Source organism: Nuphar pumila, chromosome 6 (genome assembly GCF_984573655.1).
Source record: "Nuphar pumila chromosome 6, dmNupPumi1.hap1.1, whole genome shotgun sequence".
Taxonomy (NCBI): Eukaryota; Viridiplantae; Streptophyta; class Magnoliopsida; order Nymphaeales; family Nymphaeaceae; genus Nuphar; species Nuphar pumila.
In genome coordinates, this window is record NC_143254.1 from 130322388 (window position 1) to 130350369 (window position 27982).

At 37.1% G+C, this 27982-nt stretch overlaps 1 protein-coding gene and 1 pseudogene across 2 annotated transcripts; both read right to left on the reverse strand.

The window, feature by feature from the left end:
• Positions 1–8269: 8269 nt before the first annotated feature.
• On the reverse strand, positions 8270–9002 carry LOC149836230 (uncharacterized; annotated as a pseudogene). Its single transcript, XR_016432456.1, has one exon. The product of XR_016432456.1 is annotated as an uncharacterized LOC149836230 (transcript).
• A 4281-nt stretch (positions 9003–13283) lies between these two features.
• LOC149836231 (tubulin-folding cofactor E-like) lies at positions 13284–26842 on the reverse strand. The gene is made up of 15 exons (XM_090009071.1): positions 26388–26842; positions 25643–25813; positions 23436–23482; positions 22926–23072; positions 22760–22834; positions 22126–22247; positions 21878–22020; positions 21734–21795; positions 21464–21571; positions 21348–21382; positions 20895–20963; positions 14424–14515; positions 14256–14332; positions 14088–14165; positions 13284–13660 (listed from the first exon to the last, which is right to left on the reverse strand). Exons 1-15 carry the CDS (start codon positions 26689–26691, stop codon positions 13559–13561), a joined length of 1632 nt encoding a protein of 543 aa, XP_089865197.1. The 5' UTR covers positions 26692–26842; the 3' UTR covers positions 13284–13558.
• Positions 26843–27982: the final 1140 nt, after the last annotated feature.

Genomic DNA, 27982 nt, shown 5'->3' on the forward strand with positions numbered 1-27982 from the left:
TTTCTCTTTCATAATTACTGATGATGCCGTTGATCAGGTTTACTCTAAACCACATTTGCTTACCAAGGGACTTTCAAATCTTCATCAATCTAAAGGAAGATATTATGTTATTTCATCACCAAGAATGTGATTTTTTTTCCTTTTTCTTTTTTTTGGGTTCAGTTTCCGTACCATAACTGATGTAATGAAGGCTCTTGGCTTTGAATCAAGGATTTAGCACTATGCAAGTCCTTTATGGTAGCCAGATTTTGTGCAGGCTTTAACTTTTAAACTAAAAAGGTTTGCATCTCAACTTTAGTCTTGCTCTGATACACAAGCGGCCAAGGGAGCAATAGCTACAGTGCTGCAGCAAGGTCGTTAATCCATGCAGTTTTCATATTCTTGATTTTGAGATTTAGCCAAATTTAAGTACGCATATGTGCACAGGCCCACCAACTATTATAATATTTTAAATTAGTACTTTTGAGAAGCATGGTATGCCCCTCCCTAGCACCCTAGAATATGGGACCACATTGGTATGGATTTTTTTTATTTATTTTTAAGAATCCCCAAGATATTTTTCCAAATTTTTATGAGAAAAAACATTCATTGTTAAATTAGTAATGATACGGTGCTCCTGGAGCACCTACTCCCACCTAATAGAAGCTTTATATTTTCAAATTTCTTGAACTTTTTTAGTTGATCAGACCCTATAGATATGATCTACAAGCATTATTTCGTAGAAAACAAGTTTTGGATCATGTGATTATAGCATACATATAGGTTTTTTAAGACCTTTAAAAATCAATGGCTTACAATGTATCATGACTTAAAAAATCTTATTTTTATGTCCAAAAAACATGATCCGAAGCATGATTCCTATCAAATAAACTATGTTGAATACATCTATAAGGTCTGATTGAGAAGATGCAACTTACAACTATGATTTCTAGTCTTGTTAAATTCACCCAAGGAATATATATATATATATATATATATATATATATATATATATATATATATATATATATATATAAAATGACATGTACAAAGAGAAGGGATGGCACCTTCACAAGCAGCCAGTGATGGGATTACCTAGTCCCTTTTGAGACCAAACAGCTTCATAGACTCCTTGTGCAGTTCTAAATGTTTGCTCTTCCATGCCTTCCTGAATCATGCTAGCAGCTACAGCATGTCACTCCTGGCCACACCTCTCTTGACTGCATTGCAGTTGTATCGATTTTTCCATCCGGTAGCATACCATGAATGGCCCCTCACTTTCCATCTTTGAATCGTAACACATTGAAGTTATAAATCATCTCAAGTGCCATCTGTGCTTTGCTTTTTTCCACAACTGGTGCAAGACCACACACCCTTGCATACCTATGAACACTGAACAGATTAATAGTCATCACACTACATGTTTGTATTCTAGTTTTGACAATGCTGCAAACTTGTCATCAAGTAGAAATTCAGAATGTGGATTTGTCATGCAGGAATCTACAGAATTTTAACCACAAGATCACCCTTTACCAAGAAAGTTCTTTATCTATTAAACTAGGCATCTAAGTAAAATGCAAAGAAAAGATAGTCTATTGAAATAGAGTTGCCAGCCATGAAGAAACATTAAAATAAGTTGAGGTACATTTAAGTAGTAGAGATTTCAACCCTGGCCATCCAATTCTCGCCTATATAAGAAATACTGTGTCCTGGTTCTGACCTGATATAGACAACTGAACTATGTGCTGAGCATGGATATGATAATATGTCATTTATAGTTCCCACTCCTTGAATTATATGTAAATACTAAGGACACCAACAAAAAACTCCAGCTGTCTTCCTTCAAACACAAAATAAATGACAAAAAAGAATTCGATTCTTCTAAACCATAGTCACCAGTATTGGTCATGACAATTTTTCACTGAGGGTTTTTCTCGGAGTTTTTTCAGAGTTGTTTTTTCTCGGGAAAATCTTGAAATTTTGAAAATTTTAAAAATATAATAAATAATAAAAGAAATAAGAAACAAAGATTTTGTATTCATTTTTCTTGCTAAAATAAAAAGAAATAAGTAGAAAAGATCTTAAAATACAAAAAAGAAAAAAGAAAACATAGGCTTAAAATTATAAAAATAAGAAATATACGAAAATCTCGTGAATATATCACAATATATTTTTTTGGAAATATTTTGAACATATTGTGACTTTTTGCCGTTATTATCAGCTTACCTAAAAATACTGATAATAGCGCAATATTTTCAAAATATCGATGATATTGGTGACTATATTCTAAACTATGTCATACGGGTACTCCATTTATCCTCTTATATGCTAGTCATGTTGAAATCTTCATAAAAATGGCCACATCCCCATATCTGCAGCCATATCCATGTGAGATAGCATTGAAAGTATAAATACACATGATCCATAATATGCAAAAATCAAAACAGTTATTGATTCTAGATATTTAGAAAACCATATGGACATGAAAAACAGCAAGACATGAAATTATTATATACATGAGACTGAGAACTAAAGCCATCCTCCATAGTCCATACCAGTGTCCAGCTAACTGATCTGCCAGACTAGATGAGCTTGAAACACCGCCACTGCTGTCGTAATTGAAATAGGAACCACTCCACAATGTCTTTTCATAAACATTTTTAGCTTTCTCAAATTTATTTCGAAAATTCTCTTCAGAGATCTCATCACCAACTTCATGTGTCATTGCAGCAGCAGCCTGCAGTGCTGCCACCCAAAGACCCCCTGTGTAAGCGCTTACACATGTTACAGAATATACTGAAAAGAAGTGTATTCTCCAGTTACGGGTCACAGGTCTGGAGATCCAGACCCGTGATCATTAATGTGTCATTAATGGCACTGTGTAATTTACCTTCTTGTAATAAGGGTACTTTTGTACCCTAGTATTATATTTTGTATGTTATTATAAATGAAATCATACAGCAGCCGACCCTAAGCATTGGGGTTATCGGCTTTTATTTTCAGCTCTCTCTCTCCCTTTCTCTTTCCCTGTCTCTCAGCTCTCACGAGTGGATCAAAAACTAACATGGTATCAGAGCCACGTTACAGGTGAAGCTGGAATCGATCCAAAAAGGTACGTCTCAAAGATCCCTTTCTCCTCAATATTTTTTCTTTCTCCTAAGTCAAGAAAATACTTTTGTTTTCCCCAATCTCGTTTGCCCCTCTTTTCTGTTTACCCAAGTTCGATCAGATCTGACATTATTCAGATCTGACGATATTCAGAAAAATACCTTTGCTTTCCCCAATCTCGTCTGCACCTTTTTTTTTTCATCTCGCATTTGTTTCCATCTCCTGATAATGATCAGATCTGACGTTAATCAGATCTGATCATTTCTTCTCCTTCTTGTCTGAGTTACCCAGTTGAATATCTCTTACATATATTTTAATATCTCTTCATTCTGTCCTTCATATATTTTTCTAGTTGCCTTTGATCACAGTGTGACCTAATCACGCAATCGGGTTTTGTTTTGATACAACTACACTGCCTTTCATTTCACAGTCGTGAATTCATATTCACGATTTTCATATTCAATATTCAATCACTTTTGAAAATCAGAAATCTGACAAATATTTAATTTCTGCTTCAAATTCAGCCACTGTCGTCGGCCATTGATCTGAATTAGTTTCTGCTAAAAAAAAAAAGGTTACAGAAACTGTAGACAGACTGTGATAAACACATTCTTAATACTGTAAACCATGGATTCACTTCCTAGTCAGTCAGTTCTTTCTTCAAGTTTCCTCAGTCAACTCGTGTCTGAAAAATTAAACAATGGTAACTTCTTGACTTGGAAGAGACAAATCATACCTTTTATTAGGAGTTAGGATCTTTCTAGACATCTGGATAGATCTATTTCAGTTCCTCCTGAATTCATATCACAAGAAGAAAGGGACAATAAAGGGGAACCTATTACAGTATATGTTAGAAATCCTGAATTTGTGGCTTGGATGAAAAGAGACCAAGCGCTTGTTGCTTATATCACATTTACACTGTCACAATAAGTACTTGTAGCAATTCCAGATGACTGTACTGCCATGCAACTTTGGAACAGACTTGTTCAGACATACTCACAGGTTTCTCAGGCCAGGATTATGTTTCTTAAAAGAGAATTTCAAATGTTAAGAAAGGATTCCATGACCATCATAGAATACTTGAACAAAATGAAGGTTATCACAGATCAACTTGCAGTTGTTGGAAGTATAGTTACTGATAAAGATTTGGTACAGCAAACTCTCAGTGGATTGGGACACGACTATCATATGATTGTTACTTCATTGTTATGTTTACCTGAGCTCCCCAACTTTGAAGATTTGTGTGCAAAATTGTTACAATATGAGATGAACCTAAAGGGGTTTTCTGAAGAATCATCTATGCATACTGGGGCACAAGAAGTTCTTGCTACAGGGGTTACTTATGCATGAGGACGAGGAAGCTATGATATCAAGGGAAAAGGAGGACAAGGGAGAAATGGTCAAGGAGGTCGTGGATTATTACCCATACCCAACACATATATCAACTCACAAAGACAGAGGTCAATCCTTACATGCTTTCTGTGTAATAAAAGGGGACATATCAAAGCTAACTGTTGGTTCAATCCTTTAAATAAAGGAAAATCAACCCAAACTGAAGCAAAAAGAAGCACAGACAGTACAAGGACCAATGGAGAAGTAAATGAATTATTGTTGTCAGCTTTAGCAGAATTGAATCTGAAACAAAATGAGCAAGGTACTTGGTATGTGGACTCTGGCGCGGCGACTCATGTTACTGGTGATGCAGGTAAGCTCCTAAAACTTGTTCCTTACATTGGTAAAAGCAGTATAGTTACTGGAGATGGATCACACCACTCTGCCTCTCATATTGGAAACTCCATTATACCGCTGTCCGAATCTTCTATCAATCTTTCAAAGGTTCTTTATGTTCCTGAAATCAAGAAAAACATTGTTTCAGTTTCTAAATTTGTTGATGATATCAAAGCCTCAGTTGAATTTACTCCCTCTTCTGTTCTTGTCAAGGATCTCTGCACGAAGGAGACGTTCGCTAGAGGAAAACGGCAAGGCAATATGTATGCCTTTCAAGAAGATCCTTCAGCACATATTCGCTCTGCAGATCCAAACTTGAAGCTTCAATCATCGTTGCCTTCTGAAAATTCCACTTGTGTCTTCAGTGTCTCTGAAATCAATAAGCCAAATCTTTGGCATGGTCGTCTAGGTCATTGCAGTAGTAGTTTCATTGAAAAGCTTGTTTCAAATAACCTCATTCCCAAGTCAAGTTTAAGAATAAATGTCGATAACAACAAATGTCCTAGTTGTCTCTTATGTAAGAGTCATGTCTTACCATTTCATTCTATCAATAAAAGAGCTTCAAGACCTTTTGAGACTATTTGTTCTGATGTTTGGGGGCCTGCTTCAGTTGCTTCCATATCTGGAACTAGATATTACCTTTTGTTTGTTGACATTTATTCTCGTTATTCTTGGATATTTTTCATGAAACACAAATCTGAGACCTTCAAGTTGTTCTGAAACTTCCATTCCTTTGTCAAAAACCAATTTTCTGAAAACATCCTTAGTTTCCAATGTGACGGAGGAGGTGAATTTTCATCCATTGACTTTACTAACTTTCTCCAAAGTAACGGGATAAGGAAAAAGGTGTCTTGCCCACACACACCTCAGCAGAATGAGATTGCTGAAAGAAAGCATCGCCATATTGTTGAGAGTGCGATGAGCATGATGCATGACAGCGGTCTCCCGATCACTTTATGGACAGAGGCTTTTCATTCTGCAGTTCATGTGATAAACCGTTTACCCATGACTATTTTGGAAAACAAGTCTCCTTACTTGTGTCTTTTTGGTGTACATCCCAACTATCATGATTTGCATGTGTTTGGTTGTTTATGTTATGTTCATGTTGATAGTTCAATGAGACATAAGTTTCAGGACAAGGCCCTGAAGTGCAGGTTTGTAGGTTATGCCGATGACTATAAATGGTACAGGTGCTATGATCCGGTGAGCAAGCGCATCAAAATATCAAGAAATGTCATCTTCGATGAATTGAATTTTGATTGTCGATGTACTAGTTCTTCAGAATCACAACCTGAAGTTGAGGCTTATCATCCTTGGTTGAATTATGAATTTCTCTCCGGAACTAGTGAGGTTTGCTCGAACTGTACTCAAAAGAATAACGAATCTATGTCTGCTGATGAAGTGGTTGCTTATGAAAATACAGACCCAACTTCGAATCCACAAAGGTATAAAGGTCTTGTCTACGCTCGACGAGAAAGAGAGCCGCCCACCATAGTTAATTCAGAAACGAACAGATCCTCTACACCCAACATCGCTGATAATAGAAGATCGACACGTACTCGTCATCCAATTGAAAGATGGGTCAGTTATGAAAATTTCTCATTAGATTTTCAACTCTTTCTAACAGCCTTGAATAAAGAAGATGAACCCACAACGTTCTCTGAAGCATCAAATTCCAGAAGATGGATTGAAGCAATGAATGAGCAGATGGAAGCTCTACATGAATGTGGTACGTGGGATGTCGTATCAAGACTACTTGACAGAAATGTTGTTGGTTCGAAATGGGTGTACAAAATAAAGTATAAACCAGATGGGTCTATAGAGCGCTACAAGGCGAGACTTGTAGCCAAAGGTTTTACACAGGAGCAAGGACAGGACTATGATGAAACTTTTAGTCCAGTGGTGAAGATGGGAACAATCAGGATTATACTTTCTTTAGTTATTGAACATCAATGGACTATTAGCCAACTTGATGTGAAAAATGCCTTTCTTCATGGAAATTTGAGAGAAGTATACATGGAACAACCCACTGGCTACGCAGAAGGCGATCCTACAAAATATGTATGCAGACTAAAAAGGGCGATATATGGATTAAAGCAGGCATCTCGATCTTGGTTCGACAGTTTCTCTGTTGAAATTCAAAAATATGGTTTTAAGAAATCTCTTCTTGACCATTCCTTATTTATCTTTAAGAACCAAGACACAATTACTCTGTTATTGATATATGTAGATGATATCATCATCACTGGCAATTCCAATGAGCACATTAAAGAAGTGAAACATCTCTTGAATCAAAGGTTCAAAATGAAGGACCTTGGCAAGCTACGATACTTTCTTGGAGTTGAAGTTGACAGTACTTCTGAAGAGATGAATCTCACCCAACATAAGTATACCATTGATGTTCGAAATAAAGCGGGTATGAAAGACTGCAAGCCCTTGGGAACTCCTAGTGTCCTTCATCAAAGGCTTCGGTCTCAAGATGGGGATCCATTTGATAATCCCACACAGTATCGTAGCATAGTAGGTATGTTACAATATCTCACCTTTACTCGTCCAGATATAGTCTACTCGGTGAATCAAGTTTCTCAATTTATGCATGCACCATGTGAAGGGCATATGGAAACAGTTAAACGGATACTTCGATACCTAAAGGGAACTGTTGGGGATGGCCTCATATATCAGCGAAAGACAAATGGGCAAAATGCACATGAGATCACTGTTTATTCTGATACGGACTGGGCAGGAGATCCAAATGAACGCAAATCGGTATCCGACTATTGTGTGTTTGTTGGGATGAATCTAGTTTCTTGGAGTAGTAAGAAACAAAAAGGTTGTTGCCAGATCCAGTACAGAGGCTGAATATAGGTCAATGGCAGTCGCCACTGCTGAAGCTACTTGGATTAGACATTTACTGACAGAAGTAGGGGAATCGATCTCTCGATCACTTCTTTTGTGTGACAACCAGAGTGCCATTAGTATGTCTTTTAATCCAATCCACCACAGTCGTGCCAAACATATTGAAATAGATCAGCATTTTGTGAGACAAAAGGTAGAAGAGAAAGAGATTGAGCCTGAATTTGTACGAACCACAGATCAGGTGGCGGATATATTTACAAAAGGATTGACGAAAGACAGATTTTGGATGTTAAAAGGCAATTGTTCATGGTCCAAGATCATGCACAACTTGAGGGAGGGTGAAAAGAAGTGTATTCTCCAGTTACGGGTCACGGGTCTGGAGATCCAGACCCGTGATCATTAACGTGTCATTAATGGCACTGTGTAATTTACCTTCTTGTAATAAGGGTACTTTTGTACCCTAGTATTATATTTTGTATGTTATTATAAATGAAATCATACAGCAGCCGACCCTAAGCATTGGGGTTATCGGCTTTTATTTTCTGCTCTCTCTCTCTCTCCCTCTCTCTTTCCCTGTCTCTCAGCTCTCACGAGTGGATCAAAAACTAACATATACATCATAAGTCTGATCAGGAAAACCTTCATTCTCAATCATCCCATCCATATCCTTGTCAAACTGCTCCATGCAAACCATGTCCATGTAAACTGATGGCCAAACAGCACGACAAAATGACTTGCCACCAGTTGCAACATCTTTGTATACTTGGAGTACAAATTTTGGCTTCAAGTCTTTCCATTTGTCCGTGTTGTGGATATTGTAACTGTTTACTTCAAACCAGGGATCATGCAGTCCAAGATCATGATGAACAGCACCAAGAACCTTTCTTGCAACCCACTGAGCATCAGATAGCATTTGCACTTTTTCAGGATCATTTATCATTACTGGTGCCAAAGTCTCTCTGGATGCCTAGTTCAAGCTTTGGAAATGTCCTGACTAAAGCAAATGATGCATAAAAATGGACGTCATAAGTGTTCCACATAAGATACTCAATCCCTTCAAGATATAGGAACTGCCTAACATTTTCTTCTCCATTTTGAAGCAGTGCAGGTCCAAATGCTGAGTTTGATATGTGTGGATTAAGCATCTGTTCAAGGATGACAGCCATTCTATCAAGGATATCAAGTGCAGTATCATGATTGCTGCTTACCAAGTTTTTAAAATTGGTTTTATCAAGGGAAAACTTTTCATCTACGACAGAAACATGGTTCCGAACAGGAGGATTGCCATCTGCAGAAATTTCTACATTTAGATTCACTGAACTGTGCCACATTAAAAACAAATTCCATGACCAAAAGTATATAAGAACATAATAAATACCTGTCCAAATTGTTCCTCCTGCATTAATATAATAGAGCTCTTTGAAGAGGGTGACAGGATACCTGTAAGAAAGATGAAACTTTTTACATTTGAAGTATATGAATGACAAGGAGATTTAACTTAAGGAACCTACCAATCAGGAAGCCTTTTATAGTGAATAATAAGGCTCTGCCACTTTTCAATATGAGACTCCCAGTTCTCATGTTCAGTTTTAGGAAAAAAAATGAATGAACACAGACATCCACGAGCTCAGGTTATGTTTTCCATTTTGAAATATTTTCTGCTCATACCATGTATAATTTTAATGAAACGTGAAAGAGAGATGGAAAGGTGTCTCCATCCTCAAGAAGGGTATGATTTCTGAGTTCTTGTCTTTCTATGCAGAAAAAAATAAGGATTTGGTTAATATGGCCAAATCTAAACATTTATTAAGAATGAAATACATTTGATCAGCAGATTACTGCAACTGTATCTTTATATGTTCAGTTAAAATTTGTCCAACAATCTTGTGCCTATACATTTTTATTTTTATTTTTGCAATTCCATTAAACCTGCAGCCAAATAGTCAATATATGACTACCTCAGTATGGGTCATTAACCTCTCATTACTTCCAATAATTTGCAAATGGTTTTGTCTCTTGATCTTCACATCCTTTACCGAAATAAGTAATGCATGTTTTCAACCTTGAGGGTGTGTTTAATTGCCCTATATCTCAAGTCTGAACAAGGGTGTGAGATCTGAGGATTTCAAATCCAGTTTGGGAGGAGCAGAGCGGAGGTCCACTGTAACTACAATCATGTGTGAGCCCCATAGTGAGATCTGTCATCAGATCTCAGATCTGATATTCAAACTCATGCTAAGATAACACGTGTTTACTAGATATCAACAACAGAGCAGGAGAAGACAGTTAAAGCTCCTATTTATACTCATTTTTATGTGTTCACAGTCTATGGATGATAACAGAAACATAGCGCTACATGCAGGTTCTGGATAGCCAAAGCAATGCTTCATGAATTTTTTTCGATAAGAACATTGGGGAGATTACAGCCCCCACCTTTACTGAGGTGAAACAAATACAAAAGTGCTAGGGGAATTTACAAGGTATAGATACAAGCCTTAATCGGCCCAGAAAAAAGGCTGAACATGCCAAACATGGTGTTGCCCAATCCTAGAAGCATAGGATAATAATAACTTACAGACCTGAGGGTTAAGATTACACAACACACCCAAGTGATTGTTAAGATGAGGAAACTGCTCTGCAAGAGGCTTACATCCTTCGTGAACTGCTTTAAGCCAAGATATCCATTATCCATTATTAGATGAAATGGAAATGGATCTCGCCCCTGAATAAAATGACTCCAAGAGATGCTCCAAATAAGATGTCTCAAGAAATAGAAAATCCGAAGCTGAGCATGAAGACCCTGCAGCAACAAAATCACAAGAAGCCTTCCTGATGGTGAAAGACAAGCAACGACGACTGCACAGTTGGATGGATGCTAACCAAATATGAAATTCCTTGACACCCAACTGTGGACAGGGATCTAGAATAATGTTGAACTGGCCCCACTTCTTCACCAACTCCAGAACAGGAGGATCCTACTTTCTTCTCTGAAGAACCTCCAAACAGCAAGCCATACTTCCCGCTTAAATTGTTGCAGTGAATATGAAACCCCTCATGGACTATTTTGTTGTGGAGAGTCCAGCATTTTCAAATAATAGAGGCCCTGCAGCCATTGATTTTTTTCTCTCTAAATCTTACACTATCAATGGAGAAGAAAAATATTTCTCAAAAAGTCTCAAGGAATCCATCAAAAAGAAATGCAAGGGCAAAAAAGGATCTAATTCTGCAAGAATAAGAAGCACGCAGTTCTGCAGTATTAGTAGTGGAAGCATGAATCACACCATGTAAAGATACAAATAATGAGTTATGTTAGAAGAATCATGTTCATCCCGGTCCTTTCCTTCATACTATAATTTAGTCATAAAGCAAGATTCACTTGGTATCACAGTACTAATCACATGCGGTGGTCCAGACGAGCTAACTCCTAAATAAGCGAGTGAAGCATGTTGCAATTCTTCAAGTCGACTGAACTTCTCCTGAGCTTTATCCTTGCCCAAAAGTTAAATTGCCACTCTATTCTTTCTTAATGAATAGACATACATCTCATCTTTAAAGAAAATAAACCAGTAGTTAGAGGATGCCATATGTGATAACAACCGGATTATGATAAGAATATCTAGTAATTCCAAAGACAACAAACCAAGTCACATAATCTAAAATGGCCTACAGAAAATAACCAACATGACAAAAACCAAATTACTCAAAAGGAATAAATCAAAACCATTTAAAAATCCTTAGAAACAGCACCAGGAAGGAAAAATGAGTTCAAATGGCAAATCCACAGACCATCTTCTGCTTTTGCAGTGCCAAACAAGAAACAGAAAAGAACCAACATGAAAGCAACTAATTTTCTCATAAAAATCAGTCTTATTCACAAAAAAAGAAATCAAAACCATTAAAAAGATCCATAACAACACCAAGAAGGCAAAAGGAAGTTCGATTTGCAGATTTTGACAAACCATCTACTGCTTTTGTAGTGCCAAACCAGGAACAGACGGGAACCAATATGAAAGGAACTAATTTACTTCACAAAAGGAATCAAAACCATAAAGAAAAATCCATATAAACAGCATCACAAGAAGAGAAAACGAGTTAAAATCGAGAAATTTGACGTACCCTCTTATTCCTTTGTAGTTTCACCCGTGTACCGGCAAGCAAGGGCCTCTAGAAAGGACACCCATTTGCTTATGGTGCGAGAGCGAACAAGGGATCCCGATTTCTCGCCTCTGCCGCGAAAGTAGCGAACCCCATTGACGCTACCATCGTGCTTGCTGTCCCCATTGTCCCAATCGACGCCTACCCAAGTTCCCGAAGACGCTTTGGACTCTCTGATCGATTTCAAACGATTGTTCTTCCCTTGGCGACATGGGTGCTCCTTCAAACTATTCCATCGATCGAGAAGCCTCTGATCTCTAGAAAAATCTTCCAAATGGGTGTGGGAAACTTCGGACTAGAATCGTTAGAGCAGATGAGTTGTTGAAGAAGTGGGGGAAGATGGCAGCCTCTATAGTGGGGCTTATCCTTTAATCTCTTGCATGTGAGGCATGGAGTATGTTGTCAACTTCATGTCCACTGACAGGTCCTTTAGTTTGTTACTACTATAATTTTCTTATGAAATATCTCACTTATGAGTTGTACTCTTATTTATGATTTTAACTTTTAAGCTTATTTTTGTGATGCTGTGGGGTTATCTGTTCGTTCATGGATGTGCAGCAAATATATTCACATGCTTCAATCATTGCAGGCAAAGCATGCCAGAAAGTCTTTGGTACATGCTACTTTGAAGTTGAATGAATGATCTTCTCCTTGTCACCTTAAAATTTTGTTACATGATGCATGCACAATCATGTTTGTTTTACATATGCAACTTACCCGCTCACTGTTGATCTACAAGCTGAAAGCGGAGTGTTAAGAGAGTCGCTCTCACGTGGTTTTAAGCTTTGCTTTTTACGTGATGCTGAGGCGCTGTGTCGCAATGCATATCCATAATCATCTGTTGCAGAATATATTTGCACGGCGTCTCGATAATTCGTTGCAGACATATGCGAGTTTCAGAATCATGTGATACATAAAATATTGTGTTATGCAGCAACAGATGTGAGGGGATTGGTCATTGGTTTATCTTTTGCATTTCGGTAATTAGGTCTGGTTATGAAATTGTAGTAATTTGTTATAGTATAGTAAAGCTGGTTTAGAAGTGCTCTTGTGAAATGGGCAATAGCACAGCAATGTAGCAAGCAGCTTGGTATGCCAGTTTTGTAGGCTTGGATGTAAGATTGAAGTCTGAAGATTCTGGTTATCACCTCAACTTTGTTTAACGAGATCACTGTTACTGCTACTAAGTGTTTGATCTGAAAATGATCATCATTTAAAGTCCACTTCTGACTAGAAATTGTTCATCAGGGTCTCAAAAAAAATTTGTTCATCAGGGCAATTAGCCTACCTATATGATGGGTTCCAGAATTTCTTCCTTTGGATGGAGCGATTCCATGCAGCCTTTCCGAGATCCAAGAAGTGGGAAAAACAGGATGGCATTGGACTGTTTTGAAACTATATTGGACATATGGGTGTTCATGTTGCAGTATACAGAAGAGATGAACTCATGGCAGAAAGAAACAAGATCAAATGGCACTAGTTCCTCAAATTTAAATCCAAGTCTAACTCACAACAGACATAACAATAAATATGTGCAAAATGAGCAAATCTTGAGAGCCAAATAAGTTCACGAGCAGCAAAACAGAATGCATCTCTCTCTCTCTCTCTCTCTCTCTCTCTCTCTCTCTCTCTCTCTCTCTCTCTCTCTCTCTCTCTCGTATATCAACCATTAAGAAAACATCTGCTGTTGCAAAATGTGGTATTCGCAACTTATGAAGTGCTTTCAAAATGGTTAGCCTTCTTCATCCACCAAAATGGCAACTCCATTGCTTCCAATTCTAAGGTCTGACAGAGAATCCATGTCATTGTCAAGCAGCAAAGGCATGGTCCGGCCCTGCACAGATGAACATTTCCCAAATTAAAAACAAAGAAAGCATACGCTTGAGAGTATATTTTACCTAGTTCATGGTGACCACAAATTGGATAACTTAAAATACTTGTAATGTATCTTAACATGTCATGTTTTAGAGAACAAAGGGGAGAGAAAAAGTATCTCACGATAACTAAAAAAGAAGTCAGCAAATGATAGTTGCATATACCCCAACAGAATAAAAGGTCGTTGGAAGGTGAGGATTCTAAAAAATGGCACCCAAAGACCGGACTCCAACTTTGTCCTCCAAGACTAATGGGGGATATGGTCGACCTATATACACGCCTGCTGTGTACTGGTCTTCCTCTTACCATATTTTGAATTTCTAGAGAATACTTGGATAAAAAAAAAACCATTGAAAGTTTATGATAAAACTATTGTAAGTTCATACCTCTTCTTGAAGAAATAATTTTGGCTTTACAGACTTCATCTTAAAGAAACTGATACACAGAACCTTCAGCTTTCCAACCTGTATCACATCTTTCAATGATTACAAAACTTTCGGTATATGCAGAAGATGAGAAAAGCAAAAACAATTATAAGGAGGCATTGTGAATACTGTGGTTGTAGCAGGAAGTTTCTTTGTTAGAGGCGGCTTTTCCCCCATGGATGCTCCAACACATTTCAGAGTAATTGCTGCGTGCAACATGTGGCATACATGAGTCATCGTACAAAATCCCCTTGCAAATGGCTTTCTTCAATCATTAATTTAACCTTCAATTCTTACACATTAAACCAGAAGCCATTTTCTGAGGTCCCAATGTCCCAGAAGATCGCTTCTCATCCTCGATACCATGAAACTTTTTTACCTCAAAAAATCTGCATGAGAATCACTCAATGCTTTAGGCATGTTTATGCAAAAGTGTCTTCAAAAAGACACTACCATCAAGACACAAAGTTCTTGATGAAAAACGTGTGCACAAATGCACAATAAGAACTCTTAGAACACTTGTGCACAAAGGCACAACCCACAATATCTCACAAATGCACTACTAAGGCATAAAAAGGAATGAAAAACTTTATTAGATAATGCTTGGGCTTTGTCCCAAAGCCATAACCAAATACAAAGAGAAGGGCTCTATTTATAGAGCAACAAAAAAGCATTTTGTGGGCCTTGGAGGGGCTCCACATGTAGTCATTGGAGCCCCTCCAACGGTCACAAATGTGACCGTTGGAGGGGCCCAACGACTATATGTGGGCCCCCCAAGGTACACAAAGTACAATAATTAAAAGAAAAAAAAAGAAAAAAAAATATATACATAGTCAAAAAGATGAACATGTGTAAAAAGAGAAAAAGACTAACATACCCCTATGGCTGATGTATATTTGTATATATAATTAGATAGATACATGTACATATATATGAAATATATATGTATATGTATCTCTCTTTATATATATAAAATATACATGAGCATTACAATGATTTGGTATTTCAGTTTAAACCCCCCCCCCCTCAAACTTAGGGCATGATGACCGAAAGTTTGACAAGAAGGAAGTTGAACCGCGGTGAACACAGTGTTTTGGTAAAGAAATCTGCCAACTGATATTCTGAAGTTACTTACGGAAGATCTATGACTTCTTTCAGATATGCTTCTCGAACATAGTGACAGCTCATCTCAATGTGTTTAGTCCACTCATGAAATGTATATTTTTTAGCAATATAAATTGCACTTTTGTTATCACAGCAAAACTGGATGAGCCCTTCTACATTGATCCCCATGTCTTCTAATAGCTGATAAATCTATACAATTTTCATGGTAGTAGTTGTCATGGCTCGATATTCAGCTTTGATAGAGGATAAAGACATTTTTTGTTGCTTCTTACATATCCATGAAATCGGCGAGTCTCCTAAAAACACACAAAAACCAGTGGTGGAGTGACGGTTATTTGGGTCACCTCCCTAGTCAGAGTCAGTATAAGCAATTAATTTCAATTCAGAGAAAGAGGATAAGAATACTCCCTTATTTAATGTACCCTTTATGTATCTGTTGATCCGCAAAATGACACTCATGTGAACAGATGTTGGTGTATGTTGAAACTGGCTTGCAGTATAAACTGCATGAGAAATACTTGGTCTAGTAATACTTAGATACATCAACGATCCCACAAGTTGTATGTAGGGAGTGTGATCTGTGAGGAAAATGCCATCATCAATTTTCATTTTGGCTCCTACTATAGCAGGAGTCTCAATATAGCAGGAGTCTCAAATTTTATCATCTGTAATACCTGACCTATCAAGAATCTCATAAGTGAGCTTAGTTTGAGATAGAAAAATACCCTCTATGAGAGTATGTCACTTCAATTCCCCAAAAATAGGTTAGAAATCCCAAGTCAGACATCTCAAACTTATCCTTTAAAATTGATTTTATGCTTTTAACTCCTTTTAGTATCACTTCCAATTATTAGCATATCATACACATATAAAAGCAGTGTTAGTGAAACAGGATGAGAATCCATTTTCTAACATAACATAAGTAAATCTATCATACCAAGCCTTAGGAACTTGTTTTAGACCATAAAATGTTTTTCATAGACGAAACACTTTTTCTTTGAGAGTCTTCATTCCAAGCGGAGCATCCATATATACTTCTTCATTTAGATCACCATTTAAAAATACATTTTTAACATCCATTTGATAGATGTTTCACTTATTAATTGAAGCAACAGTGATGAGGCATCTGACAGTGACCATTCTGGTCACAGGGGCAAATGTTTCTTCATAGTCAATCTTGTATTCTTGACTATATCCCTTAACAATTAGTCAAACTTTATATCACTCAAGAGATCCGTCGCTCTTAGTTTTTACCTTAAATACTCATCTACACCCTATTGTTTTCTTACCTTTGGGAAGATCTTAAAATTCCCAAGTTTCAGCCTTATTGAGGGCTCTAAGTTCACAATCCATCACTTTTAACCATTCATCATTCTTTTTGGCTTCTTCGAAGTTCCTGGGTTCTACATAGGAGTGAATGGCACTTAGACAAATTCTATGTTTAGGTGTAAAAGAATCATATGAGATGAACCTAGAAGGTACCTTTCTATTTCTCTCAGTTCTTCGTAGGTTTTCTTCATTTGTTGAAGTTGAGCCACTAGGTTCACTGTATTTTTCAATTGCACTTCTAAAATTGCTTTTGTCTCTATGAGAATATGTTATATGATCTCTCGAGGGAAATATTTTCCTCATCTTCATTATTACTAGCCTCATGAGTGAGTTCATTATCACTATCATCATTTTTAGCTAATAGCTCAAATAAAAAGGAATAATCCATATTTTTTTATAAGGTTCACTTCTTTCAAAACCATTAACATTTTCCAGAAAACTCACATTTTTATAAACATATAACTTGTCATTCTTAACTAGGGGTGGCAATTTCTGACACGACCCGCCAACCCGACCCGCCAACCCGCCTCTTAGGCGGGTTCGGGTTGGGCTTAAGCCAACCCGTTTAATAAACGGGTCGACCCGCGTAACCCGTTTATTAAACAGGTCGGGTTCGGGTTGGGGGTATGCCAACCCGGCTGACCCGTTTAATAAACGGGTTAGGCGGGTGGGTCAACCCGCCAACCCGTCTGCCCGACCCGTCAACCCGCCAACTCGACCCGCCAACCTGCCTACCTGCCAACCCGATCCGTCAACCCGCCAACCTGACCCGCGAACCTGAAAACCCGTTTACCCGACCCAACCCATTTATTAAATGGGTTGGCGGGTCGTGTCGGGTTACCCGTTTATTAAACGGGTCGGGTTCGTGTTTGCCACAGCCGACCCGTTTAATAAACGGGTCGGGTTCGGGTTGAGGTATGCTGACACGCCAACCCGCCAACCCGACCCACCAACCCGCCAACCTGACCCGATTGCCACCCCTATTCTTAACATCATAACATCGAAACCCTTTTTGGGTTTCGAAGTATCCAAGGAAAGCACATGTAATGGCTTTTGGTGAGAGCTTGTCGTTCTTGTCAGTAAGAGCAAAGCATTTACAACCGAAAATTCTCAATCGACTATAGCTAGGTTCTTTGGTATATAACATTTCGAAAGGCGAGATTTTTTTTCAAATTTTAGAAGGAAGCCGATTTATAAGGTAGACAGATGTTAAAGCAACTTCGGCCCAAAAACCTTTCGGGATGTTTTGAGAAATGATAAGGGTTCAAGTTGTCTCTATAATATGTCTATGTTTTCTTTCAGCTAATCCATTTTGTTAAGGAGTTTTCGGACAAGATCTTTGGTGAAGAATACTATGACTTTCAAGATAATTTTTGAATTCACTTGAAAGATATTCACCCCCAGAGTCTGTTCTAAAGATTTTTAAGTTTCCATTAAATTTGTTTTTAATCATCATATGATAGGTTTTGAAAGTCGAAAAAACTTCATATTTGTGCTTAAGAAAAAATATCCAACAATATCTTGTGTAGTCGTCAACAAAGATTACATAGCACGCAAAACCCCCTTTTGATAAAATTGGTGTCGGTCCCCATACATCTGAATGGACAATTTCAAAAGGTCTTGTTGTAAACATAGATCTTTGACAAAAAGGTAATTTTTTCATTTTTCCAAGAATACAATCGTTACAAGTGAAATCACTTTTACACAAGTGTTTAACAAAAGGTAAATAGGAAATTTTTACAACATTTGGATGTCCAAGTCTCTTGTGCCATACATTAATATCTTTTTGTTAGACAACATTACAAAAAGGGTTCTTTGGAATTTGAAGGGAATCGGCATAGTATAGGTCTCTCTACATAGAGCCTTCCCAATCAACCTCCCGGACCGGCGATCCTATATCCAACATTTATTAGATAAAAATTTTATATCACACCCATGATCCGAGAGTTGAGAAGCCAAAAGCAAGTTTAAGTTTAGTTTTGGTATAAATCTAATTTTTTGGATAAAAAAACCCTTGTTTTTCAAAATTTTCAATTCCTTTTACTTCAAGAGAAGCTTCATCCGCGGTTGAAATAAAGGATGGAAAGAAATTGTTTGAGTATTCGGAAAATGTATTAATACTTAGGGACATATGAAATAAAGCACCCGAATCTAAGAGCCAAGAGGTCTTACTGGGAGGCGAAAACATGACGGCTCCGAAAATTGCCCCCTTGAAAAGAGGTTGAAGAGCATCCACAATTTGTTGTAACGAGATAGCTCTATTTGAAGATGACGAGCACTCTTCCTTTTGAGGTTGAGAAGTGGTAGTCATAGCTAGCAACTTCTTCCATTTTGGACAAATTGGTTTGATGTGCACTGGGTCCTTACAAAAGTGGCACACAAGCTTGCTATAATCTCTCTTTACGCCTTCACCACTTGCTCTTTGACTTTGATTCTTGAAGTGGGGAGGTTTGTAGGTTCTCAAGTTGTTTCCCGATCTTAAGACGACATTAACACCTTCACTTTCTTCATGTTTGGAAGGTGTTGCTAGAACACTTGGGTTACTTTTGCTTATACCCATACGAGTCTCTTTCCCACTTAGTTTTGTAATTACATCTTCAAGAGAGTGAGGATTGAAAGAGGATAAAAGAGAGGATAGCAAATTCGGGTCTAAGCCGATTCAAAAAATTAAAGAAGTGAACCTCCTTTAATTGTTTATGCCTAAGTTTAATAGCCTCTCCACTCCATTTGGGCTCAAGCATAACAAGCTCATCTCAAATAGAAGACAATTCTGCGAAATACTCTCTAATAGTCATTTCGTTTTGTTGAAGGGCAAGGCCCTTTTTTGAAGATAATACTTGTAAGACAAATCCCTTGAAGTGTACATCTTTTCAAGGTATTCCTACGCTTGAGAGGCTTTCTTAAACTTGATGATGTTGGCATTAATTCTTGTCTCAACGGATGAGAAGATCCATGATAGGATTTTGAAATTCCTCATCTCCCATTCTTCATATCTCTTACTATAGTCTTCAAGAGCCTTGGCTCTTTCTTCTTCTCCTTCAAGGATCTTTATTTCTCCTTTTTCCGTCAATGTGATTTTAAGCTCCGGTTCCGGAATCGAGCTTTGGACATAGCCTCAAAGCCCTTTTCCTTTAATATGGGTGTCCATGTTTTCGGCCCAAACGTGATAATTTGAGCCATTAAGTTTAAAACCAAGAGAGAAATGAGAGTCTTTTTCACCTATTAGAGAGGAGAAATGAGAGAAAAAGATACGTACTACAAAAGAATTTTAGATCTTTCTTGGTAAAAGAGGCTTCTAAAATATTGGATGTAGAAAAGAATTTATGCCAATAACCAAAAAATTAAAGGCACATTTTTTGAGGCACCCGAAAAATGTGAGGAACCACACGATCTTCTTTCTTCAACCTTGCTCTGATACCATATAAAAGTGTCTTCAAAAAGACACTACAATCAAGACACAAAGTTCTTGATGAAAAACATGTGCACAAATACACAATAAGAACTCTTAGAACACTTGTGCACAAAGGCACAACCCACAATATCTCACAAATTCACTAAGGCATAAAAAGGAATGAAAAACTTTATTAGATAATGCTTGGGCTTTGTCCCAAAGCCATAACCAAATACAAAGAGAAGGGCTCTATTTATAGAGCAACAAAAAAGGCATTTTGTGGGCCTTGGAGGGGCTCCACATGTAGTCGTTGGAGCCCCTCCAACGGTCATAAATGTGACCGTTGGAGGGGCCCAACGACTATATGTGGGCCCCCCAAGGTACACAAAGTACAATAACTAAAAGAAAAGAAAAAAATATATACAAACACATTCAAAAAGATGAACATGCATAAAAAGTATGCGTAAAAAGAGAAAAAAACTAAAATACCCCTACAGCTGATGTATATTTGTATATATATAATTAGATAGATACATCTACATATATATGAAATATATATGTATATGTATCTCTCTTTATATATATAAAATATATATGAGCATTACAATGATTTGGTATTACAGATTGACAGTTTAAAGGGTGGAATATGCAGGTTGGTTAAGTGCAAGCATTGTGTGGTAGGGACATGAGCAACCTAGCTCTCTCTGAATGCACCAGACCAAATTGGTCAAGGTGTTAATATGAATGAGCATTCATTCAAAGCTTATCAGCACTATAAAACAAGAGCCCTTTGTGTCCTAACTTTGGTACCTTTACGCTTGTATTATCTGAAAATTTGAATTGGAGAGTGGTTAGATCTACTAACATATGTTGGTGCAATAAACTACAGTTAATGCCTAAAAGCACACTCTATGGCAGCTAACCTTGGATGCATTTTCCTTATCTCCTCTTGTTTGTCCAGTTGCATGTTAGCCATTACTAGACGAACATACCTGAAAGTAGAGTGCCAACTCAGAAAAGAAAAATAGGTAATCATATGATGGATAAGTTGAAGATCGCAAACATTCATATATTCCATTCATCTACATAGGGAGTGTATTAAGTTTATTCCTCTTCAAGCAACAACTGCAACAAATTTTGCATGGAAAGCTGTTTGTACAATATCCTGTTTGTTGTTGTTGTAAGGTTGACAACATTGCCAAAATTTTGGAAGTTTTCAGCACATTATTTGCTTGCTTGTGTAAAATAATGAACACGAGATTGTGAAACACATAAAAGGATAACTAAAAGATAATATTAGGAAAACTACTATCCTTTTTGTTTCCTTTTATTTTCATATTTATATGATATATACAAGCAGTTTGGTGTAATCTCACCTTATCTCAGCATCCTTCCGTTCATTCTGGTTTACCTATCAAGTATGACGTAACTTTCAACAAAATTCTGTAACTAAAAAAACTGACCACTAAATAGAAGATTGTTTTTGAACTACCTCACTCCCATTTAGTATGGTGACTTTTCCTAAACGTGCGATTAGAACAAATCGTTGCACACCACCTTTTCCAGGATCAGCAATTGGATTCTCAGAGAGTCTAACATCCTTTAAATACATTCAGCAAGCAGATTATTGTAGGAAATACAGCTATACATATACATTTATTATTGCAAATCCTCTATGAAAATTGTCACTGAAAAGAAATTTGGTGCAAGATACTCTCTTAATAGGTTTAAAGTATTTGAACTATAAAGCTAGGAACCTCACCGTCAAGCTTGGAAAATTGTTCAGTGAATCCACAGATGCCAAATCATCAATCTTATTACCACCTGAGCAGTGGTACAATAGGAAACTTATAAATGGCACAGTCATCTCATAATAAAAGAAAAAAACAAAAAGCTGAAAAGATACCCAGAAGCAGGCAGCGCAAGTTCTTGAAAGGCTTGAAGTGATTCTCTTGCAAGCCACAACCATACACGGAATCATGATTTGGATGAAAAGCTGGATAAGATATGCTTTTTAAGTTGTTTTTGCTCAAATGAAGTTGCTCCAAGCTGGACAAAAGAATCTTTTAAAAACTAAAATGAATCCAGACGCATAGCCAAATAATAGCTTAAAATCAACAATTTCTGATGTGGGAATGATATTTCATACTTTACCTTCTTAACTGAGAAAGCTGCATAACTTCATCCCACGTATCTATCAAGTTATCCTCCAAATTTAAAACCCGCAAGAGATCAAATCCTTCCACGTAGGAGCATGATAGTGAACATGGCAATATCTGTATGAAAGAAATATTTCTACAGCTCTGTTTTAAAATCACAACCTCCTCATAAAAGCAGCTACCAAGGTACTATTGTTTGAGGTGAGGTAAAAGTTAAGGCCTATATGCAAACACCCAATATGATTTCTAAAATTGAAGGCATTTTCTCCTTATGCACAAAGAATGCACTATCCATGCAAGGACACCACAATGAATGGATTGGAAGGTTTCCTCGTTTATTTTATGTTAATCCTTGTCATGGATAGATCCAACTGTATAAAGTGTGCAAGCCTTCTATCCTTTTTTGTCCCAATTAAAAAATACAAATTTTAGAAAAAATAAAACCCTGAAAGCTTGTCAAAGTGAATAGTGTGGACATAACGACATTCCACAGCCGTGCAAGCACATGAAAACACCTTTACTCCCCCTTTCATGTCTGTCTCATCAATCTGTTTGCTACTATGTGACACCATTGTTGCTATCCAACAATAGCGTCTGACATGGTTGCTATTGTAAACATTGGCTCTTACCTCGATTCTCATCAATCTATTTGACATTATGTGGAGCTCCTCAATAGCTGGAAGAGAATTCTTCAGCACATCAACCTATCGGAATCCAAACATCAGTAGTCAGGACCAAGAACCTGCATCTCAATGGCAGAAGCTACATCAAGTTCCTACAAACTCACAGCAATACCTGCTTCCATGTCATGCCACAGTTATTGAGGACCAAAATACGAATGTTTTTGAGAGAATGCATCCCAGATACATCATGTGACATGCGGTTGTTAGTCAAATCAAGGACTTCAAGAGTTGGCAGTTCTTCGCAGATAGAATTCACATCCTACCATCAATCAAACCCAAATCAATAAAGTTTTTGCGGAACTCTTGGACCTTGGTTACAATAGTGTCACTCTATGATGTGCTGCTATCTGTTCAAGCTATCTGATAGCATTAGTTGGAATTTACTAATGTGAAAACATTATGCATAATATGAAGTTATACAAATATGTACCTGAAAGAGCAACATCAAGACTGTATGTTAATTTACTATTGCAATTAGTCCATGATATGCAGTTATGTGTCCATCCTCAGGGACTTTTGCAAGAAAATTATTATTTTTGGTTTTAAAAGCATATTAGTTCCTAAAATAATGTTGAACAGTAGCAGGCCTACATAAATATAAGGTAAATGTCAAGACACATACTTTCCAATGTGAAAGTAAGTTTCCGGTCAGATCAAGCTCCTTAAGATCTGCATTAACAAGAAAAAAGCATAAAAAATTTATCATCTATTATATGAAAAATTTATGAGCAAACGTATTAAAAGTAAAAAGGAAAAAATAATTAAGCTGAAAAGAACTAATGATTTATAATTTTATAGGTTTCAACAGAGTTTTTACAAATTATTAGTTAAGTGTAATATAATGTATAAATATTTGCACAAATCCATTTATTTTGAAAAAAAAAAAGTCACACAGGAACATGTGTAGCTACATCCAAGTCATAATCTTCTATTATGGCAAGGAATTAAAATAATAGCATGCCCAATTTTCTGAATAGAATATGCATGGAACAAGGACCACAGAGGCAAAACTTGCTTCATAAACTATATTTAATTGCCAATACAATTCACTGCATGTGATACTTGCAGTAGATAGTTTTCAGTTGAGCAACCTTTCTATACAACTTCAAGAGTTGTTTATTAACAATGATTGCTTTGCCACTAGGATAGTTGCAGTGTCCACAAAGGGAACAATTGTAAAAAAATCAATGAAATCCATGTTCCTCTCAAGTACATAAAACAGTCCTCAGTTTCACACGGTACCAAACCTTGATTCTATATATCCTTCCACAAGTTGATTTCCAGAGCTAGATTCGGTTTTCAAGAACAATACACATACACTCTTCACTTCTAAGCATTTATGTGCAGCACAGTATTTTCTTTCTGTAATCGTTAATATCAACTACATGAAGAAAAAAAATATGTGAAATTCTCTTGAAAGAACTATTGTCAAAATTAGATGGAAGCACAATATTTAGAGTCAAGATTTGTCACATTCATGAGGTTTCTTCAAGAAAGCACAGTTCTGTGCATAAATTGGTCTACATCAAAAGAACCATTTCAACTGCACAACTTTTTAATGTGGATCACTGTTTTGGGAAAAGCAATAGTTTCATAAAGTAGCATTTATATGAATTTCCATTGAAACACATCAAGTACGTCTAAAATTCATAAGCTAGTGATGTTCTTACAATCCAATAGCTGATTTTCATTTCTTTGGGGGCGGCATGCTAGTGACATCAAACACATTCAAGAAAACACTACTTGTTTGGTTTCTTCAATTATCACTTACCTTACATCCAGTCTGTGACATCACAATAACTTCAACGGTTTTTCACGACCTCATTCAGTAGCGGAACATACTGAAATTAGCTATTGTTCCATCTGTAATTAACTTGGAAGAGGATTTATTGTCTTCATCTAAATAGATAGAAAACTTCTTCATTAGAGTAGCAGACAATGAATATAGTTGGAAGCCCTCATAAGTCATAAGTGTGTGTTAGGGTATGTTAAGCTGCAATATCCGTGTCGCATCACAACTTGTGACCTAGTGTTTGGATTCAGGAGGAGGTGGAACAGCTTTGCTGCAAGCCCTTGCCCAAAGGCTGACTGCAAATATGAATTTTGTGATTCCCAACTTTGTGTTTTCCAGCCAATTTAAGTCAATGCTAAAACATTCAAGGAAATGAATTGACCCTTAGGATGGATTTATATACCACAATGATGGGTGAGAGTTAGCCGAGGCAAGTTATGTTGTGTCTTTTAGTATTTTTTATTAATTAATATGGTACTCTTTACATTTTCAACATTAATTAACCGTTCCTATCATGATTTGACCAGATCATCAAGATCAGTCATATGGTCATGAATCATGAAGCTCACCCATTTGAGCCTATTTTTGCAATCTCCTGGATGGAGACTCGAGCTATAACTGAAGGTTGACATATCTGCCACTCATGCAAATATCTGATGACGATGTTCTCACACTTCCAAAGTACATTTATAGGCATTTCACTGCTGAATCTATTTCAACCATCATAAGTCTTTTGTTCTCACTTATGACTATAATAGAGTCCTGCAGCCATTGATTTTTTTCTGTCTCTAAATCTTACACTATCAATGGAGAAGAAAAATATTTCTCAAAAAGTCTCAAAAAATCCATCAAAAAGAAATGCAAGGGCAAAAAAGGATCTAATCATGCAAGAATAAGAAGCACGCAGTTCTGAAGTATTAGTAGTGGAAGCACGAATCACACCATGTAAAGATACAAATAATGAGTTATGTTAGAAGAATCATGTTCATCCCGGCCTTTTCCTTCATACTATAATTTAGTCATAAAGCAAGACTCACTTGGTATCACAGTACGAATCACATGCGGTGGCCCAGACGAGCTAACTCCTAAATAAGCGAGTGAAGCATGTTGCAATTCTTCAAGTCGACTGAACTTCTCCTGAGCTTTATCCTTGCCCAAAAGTTGAATTCCCACTCTATTCTTTCTTAATGAATAGACATACATCTCATCTTTAAAGAAAATAAACCAGCAGTTAGAGGATGCCATATGTGATAACAACCGGATTATGATAAGAATATCTAGTAATTCCAAAGACAATAAACCAAAGTCACATAATCTAAAATGGCCTACAGAAAATAACCAACATGATAAAAATCAAATTACTCAAAAGGAATAAATCAAAACCATTTAAAAATCCTTGGAAACAGCACCAGGAAGGAAAAATGAGTTCAAATGGCAAATTCCACAGACCATCTTCTACTTTTGCAGTGCCAAACAAGAAACAGAAAAGAACCAACATGAAAGCAACTAATTTTCTCATAAAAATCAGTCATATTCGCAAAAAAGGAAATCAAAACCATTAGAAAGACCCATAACAACAACACCAAGAAGGCGAAACGAAGTTCGAATTGCAGATTTTGACAAACCATCTACTGCTTTTGTAGTGCCAAACCAGGAACAGACGGGAACCAATATGAAAGTAACTAATTTACTTCACAAAAAATAATCAAAACCATAAAGAAAAATCCGTATAAACTGCATCACAAGAAGAGAAAACGAGTTAAAACCAGAATTTTGACGTACCCTCTTCTTCCTTTGTAGTTTCACCAGTGTACCGGCAAGCAAGGGCCTCTAGAAAGGACACCCCTTTGCTTATGGTGTGAGAGCGAACAAGGGATCCCGATTTCTCGCCTCTGCCGCGAAAGTAGCGAACCCCATTGACGCTACCATCGTGCTTGCCGTCCCCATTGTCCCAATCGACGCCTACCCAAGTTCCCGGATAGCCGTCGACGGGTCCTACATACTTCACGGTGCCGATTCGGTGGGAGTCGAAGACGCTGTGGACTCTCCAATCGATTTCAAACGATGGTTCTTCGCTTGGCGACATGGGTACTCCTTCAAACTATTCCATCGATCGAAAAGCCTCTCCAAATGGGTGTGGGAAACTTCGGACTAGAATCGTTAGAGCAGATGAGTTGTTGAAGAGGGGGGTAAGATGGCGGCCTCTATAGTGGCGCGTTTGGCCTGATGGAATTGGGCTAAATATCACAGTATCCGCGTGTATATATATATATATATATATATATATATATATATATATATATATATATATATATATATATATATATATATATATATATATATAGAGAGAGAGAGAGAGAGAGAGAGAGAGAGAGTATCACCGAACGCCCATCGAACATGGGCTCAAAATCGGACGGTCAGCACCAGAGGTATTTAAGCTCCCTTAAAGCCCCTTTTGACTTACCTTTTCTCTTTCTCTTCTTACTCTCTCAATCAGAACTTATTTCTCTATTCTCTTCGAGTCTTCTCTCTTTAATGATGAGGTTTTGTTATGTCCTGACTATAAAACTGTAATACATTTTATAACACTTAAGGTAAAATTTATGCTTTTTTTTTAAAGTGATAGCTGGCGTGAGATGATTATGCACTAAGCAGCATCTACTACATCAGTTTTCGTTAGACAGCTGCACACTAGATCAGGAAAAATGAAAATGATCTAACACATGAAAATATATTGATACAAGCTGATTATAGGTAAGCTTGCAGCGGTAAAAAAGGACTGTCATACCTACTGGCTTATTGAAAAAAGTAAGCTCAAGTCACATCAAAACTCTCTTTCTCTCTCGCTCACAGTTCATGCATAAGGGTAGAATGGTACTCTTGTCATGGCTAACATCAGTAGTTTAAGACTACTAGAATTGGGGTAGGCGGTTGTTGAGAATATGTTTCTTAATTCGGGTGGTTGAATGTAATTTCTCAAATGTTGAGTTGCATTTTTCTAAATATGTCAAAGTTTAGGCATGAATTTTTAAATTTAAGGTTTTAAATTTGATGGTAAACCTGAATGGTTAATGCCTTCGTGACTGATGCATCTCAAATCAATCAACCACATACCATGCCCCATGTTCAAAGGTGAACCAAAACTTATTAATCCCTTTGAGAGAAGAATCAAAGGTTTTGGCTTATTTTCAGTTGTTTTCCCAAGTGATTGTGAAGTCACATGGCAATCAAGAGACTATTTCGGTGGCAATCAAGAGACTATTTCGGTGCGAAGGAGGAATTCACATATTGGTATTCTGCAACATCTAGGAAGCCAGCAGGTTGCATTCTGTTGCTGGTATTTTGTTTGCCAGTTTTGAGACCCTTTTCTGTTAGGC

Excerpts from the sequence above, each read along its gene's own strand:
- LOC149836231 (XM_090009071.1), bottom strand. The coding sequence starts at position 26,691 with ATGTCGCCAAGCGAAGAACCATCGTTTGAAATCGATTGGAGAGTCCAC. Across the intron at positions 21,796-21,877 it reads CTTGCGCTGCCTGCTTCTGG|GTGGTAATAAGATTGATGAT; the intron begins GTATCTTTTCAG and ends ACCACTGCTCAG. Across the intron at positions 14,333-14,423 it reads AATGGCTTCTGGTTTAATGT|CAATTACTCTGAAATGTGTT; the intron begins GTAAGAATTGAA and ends TGTTGCACGCAG.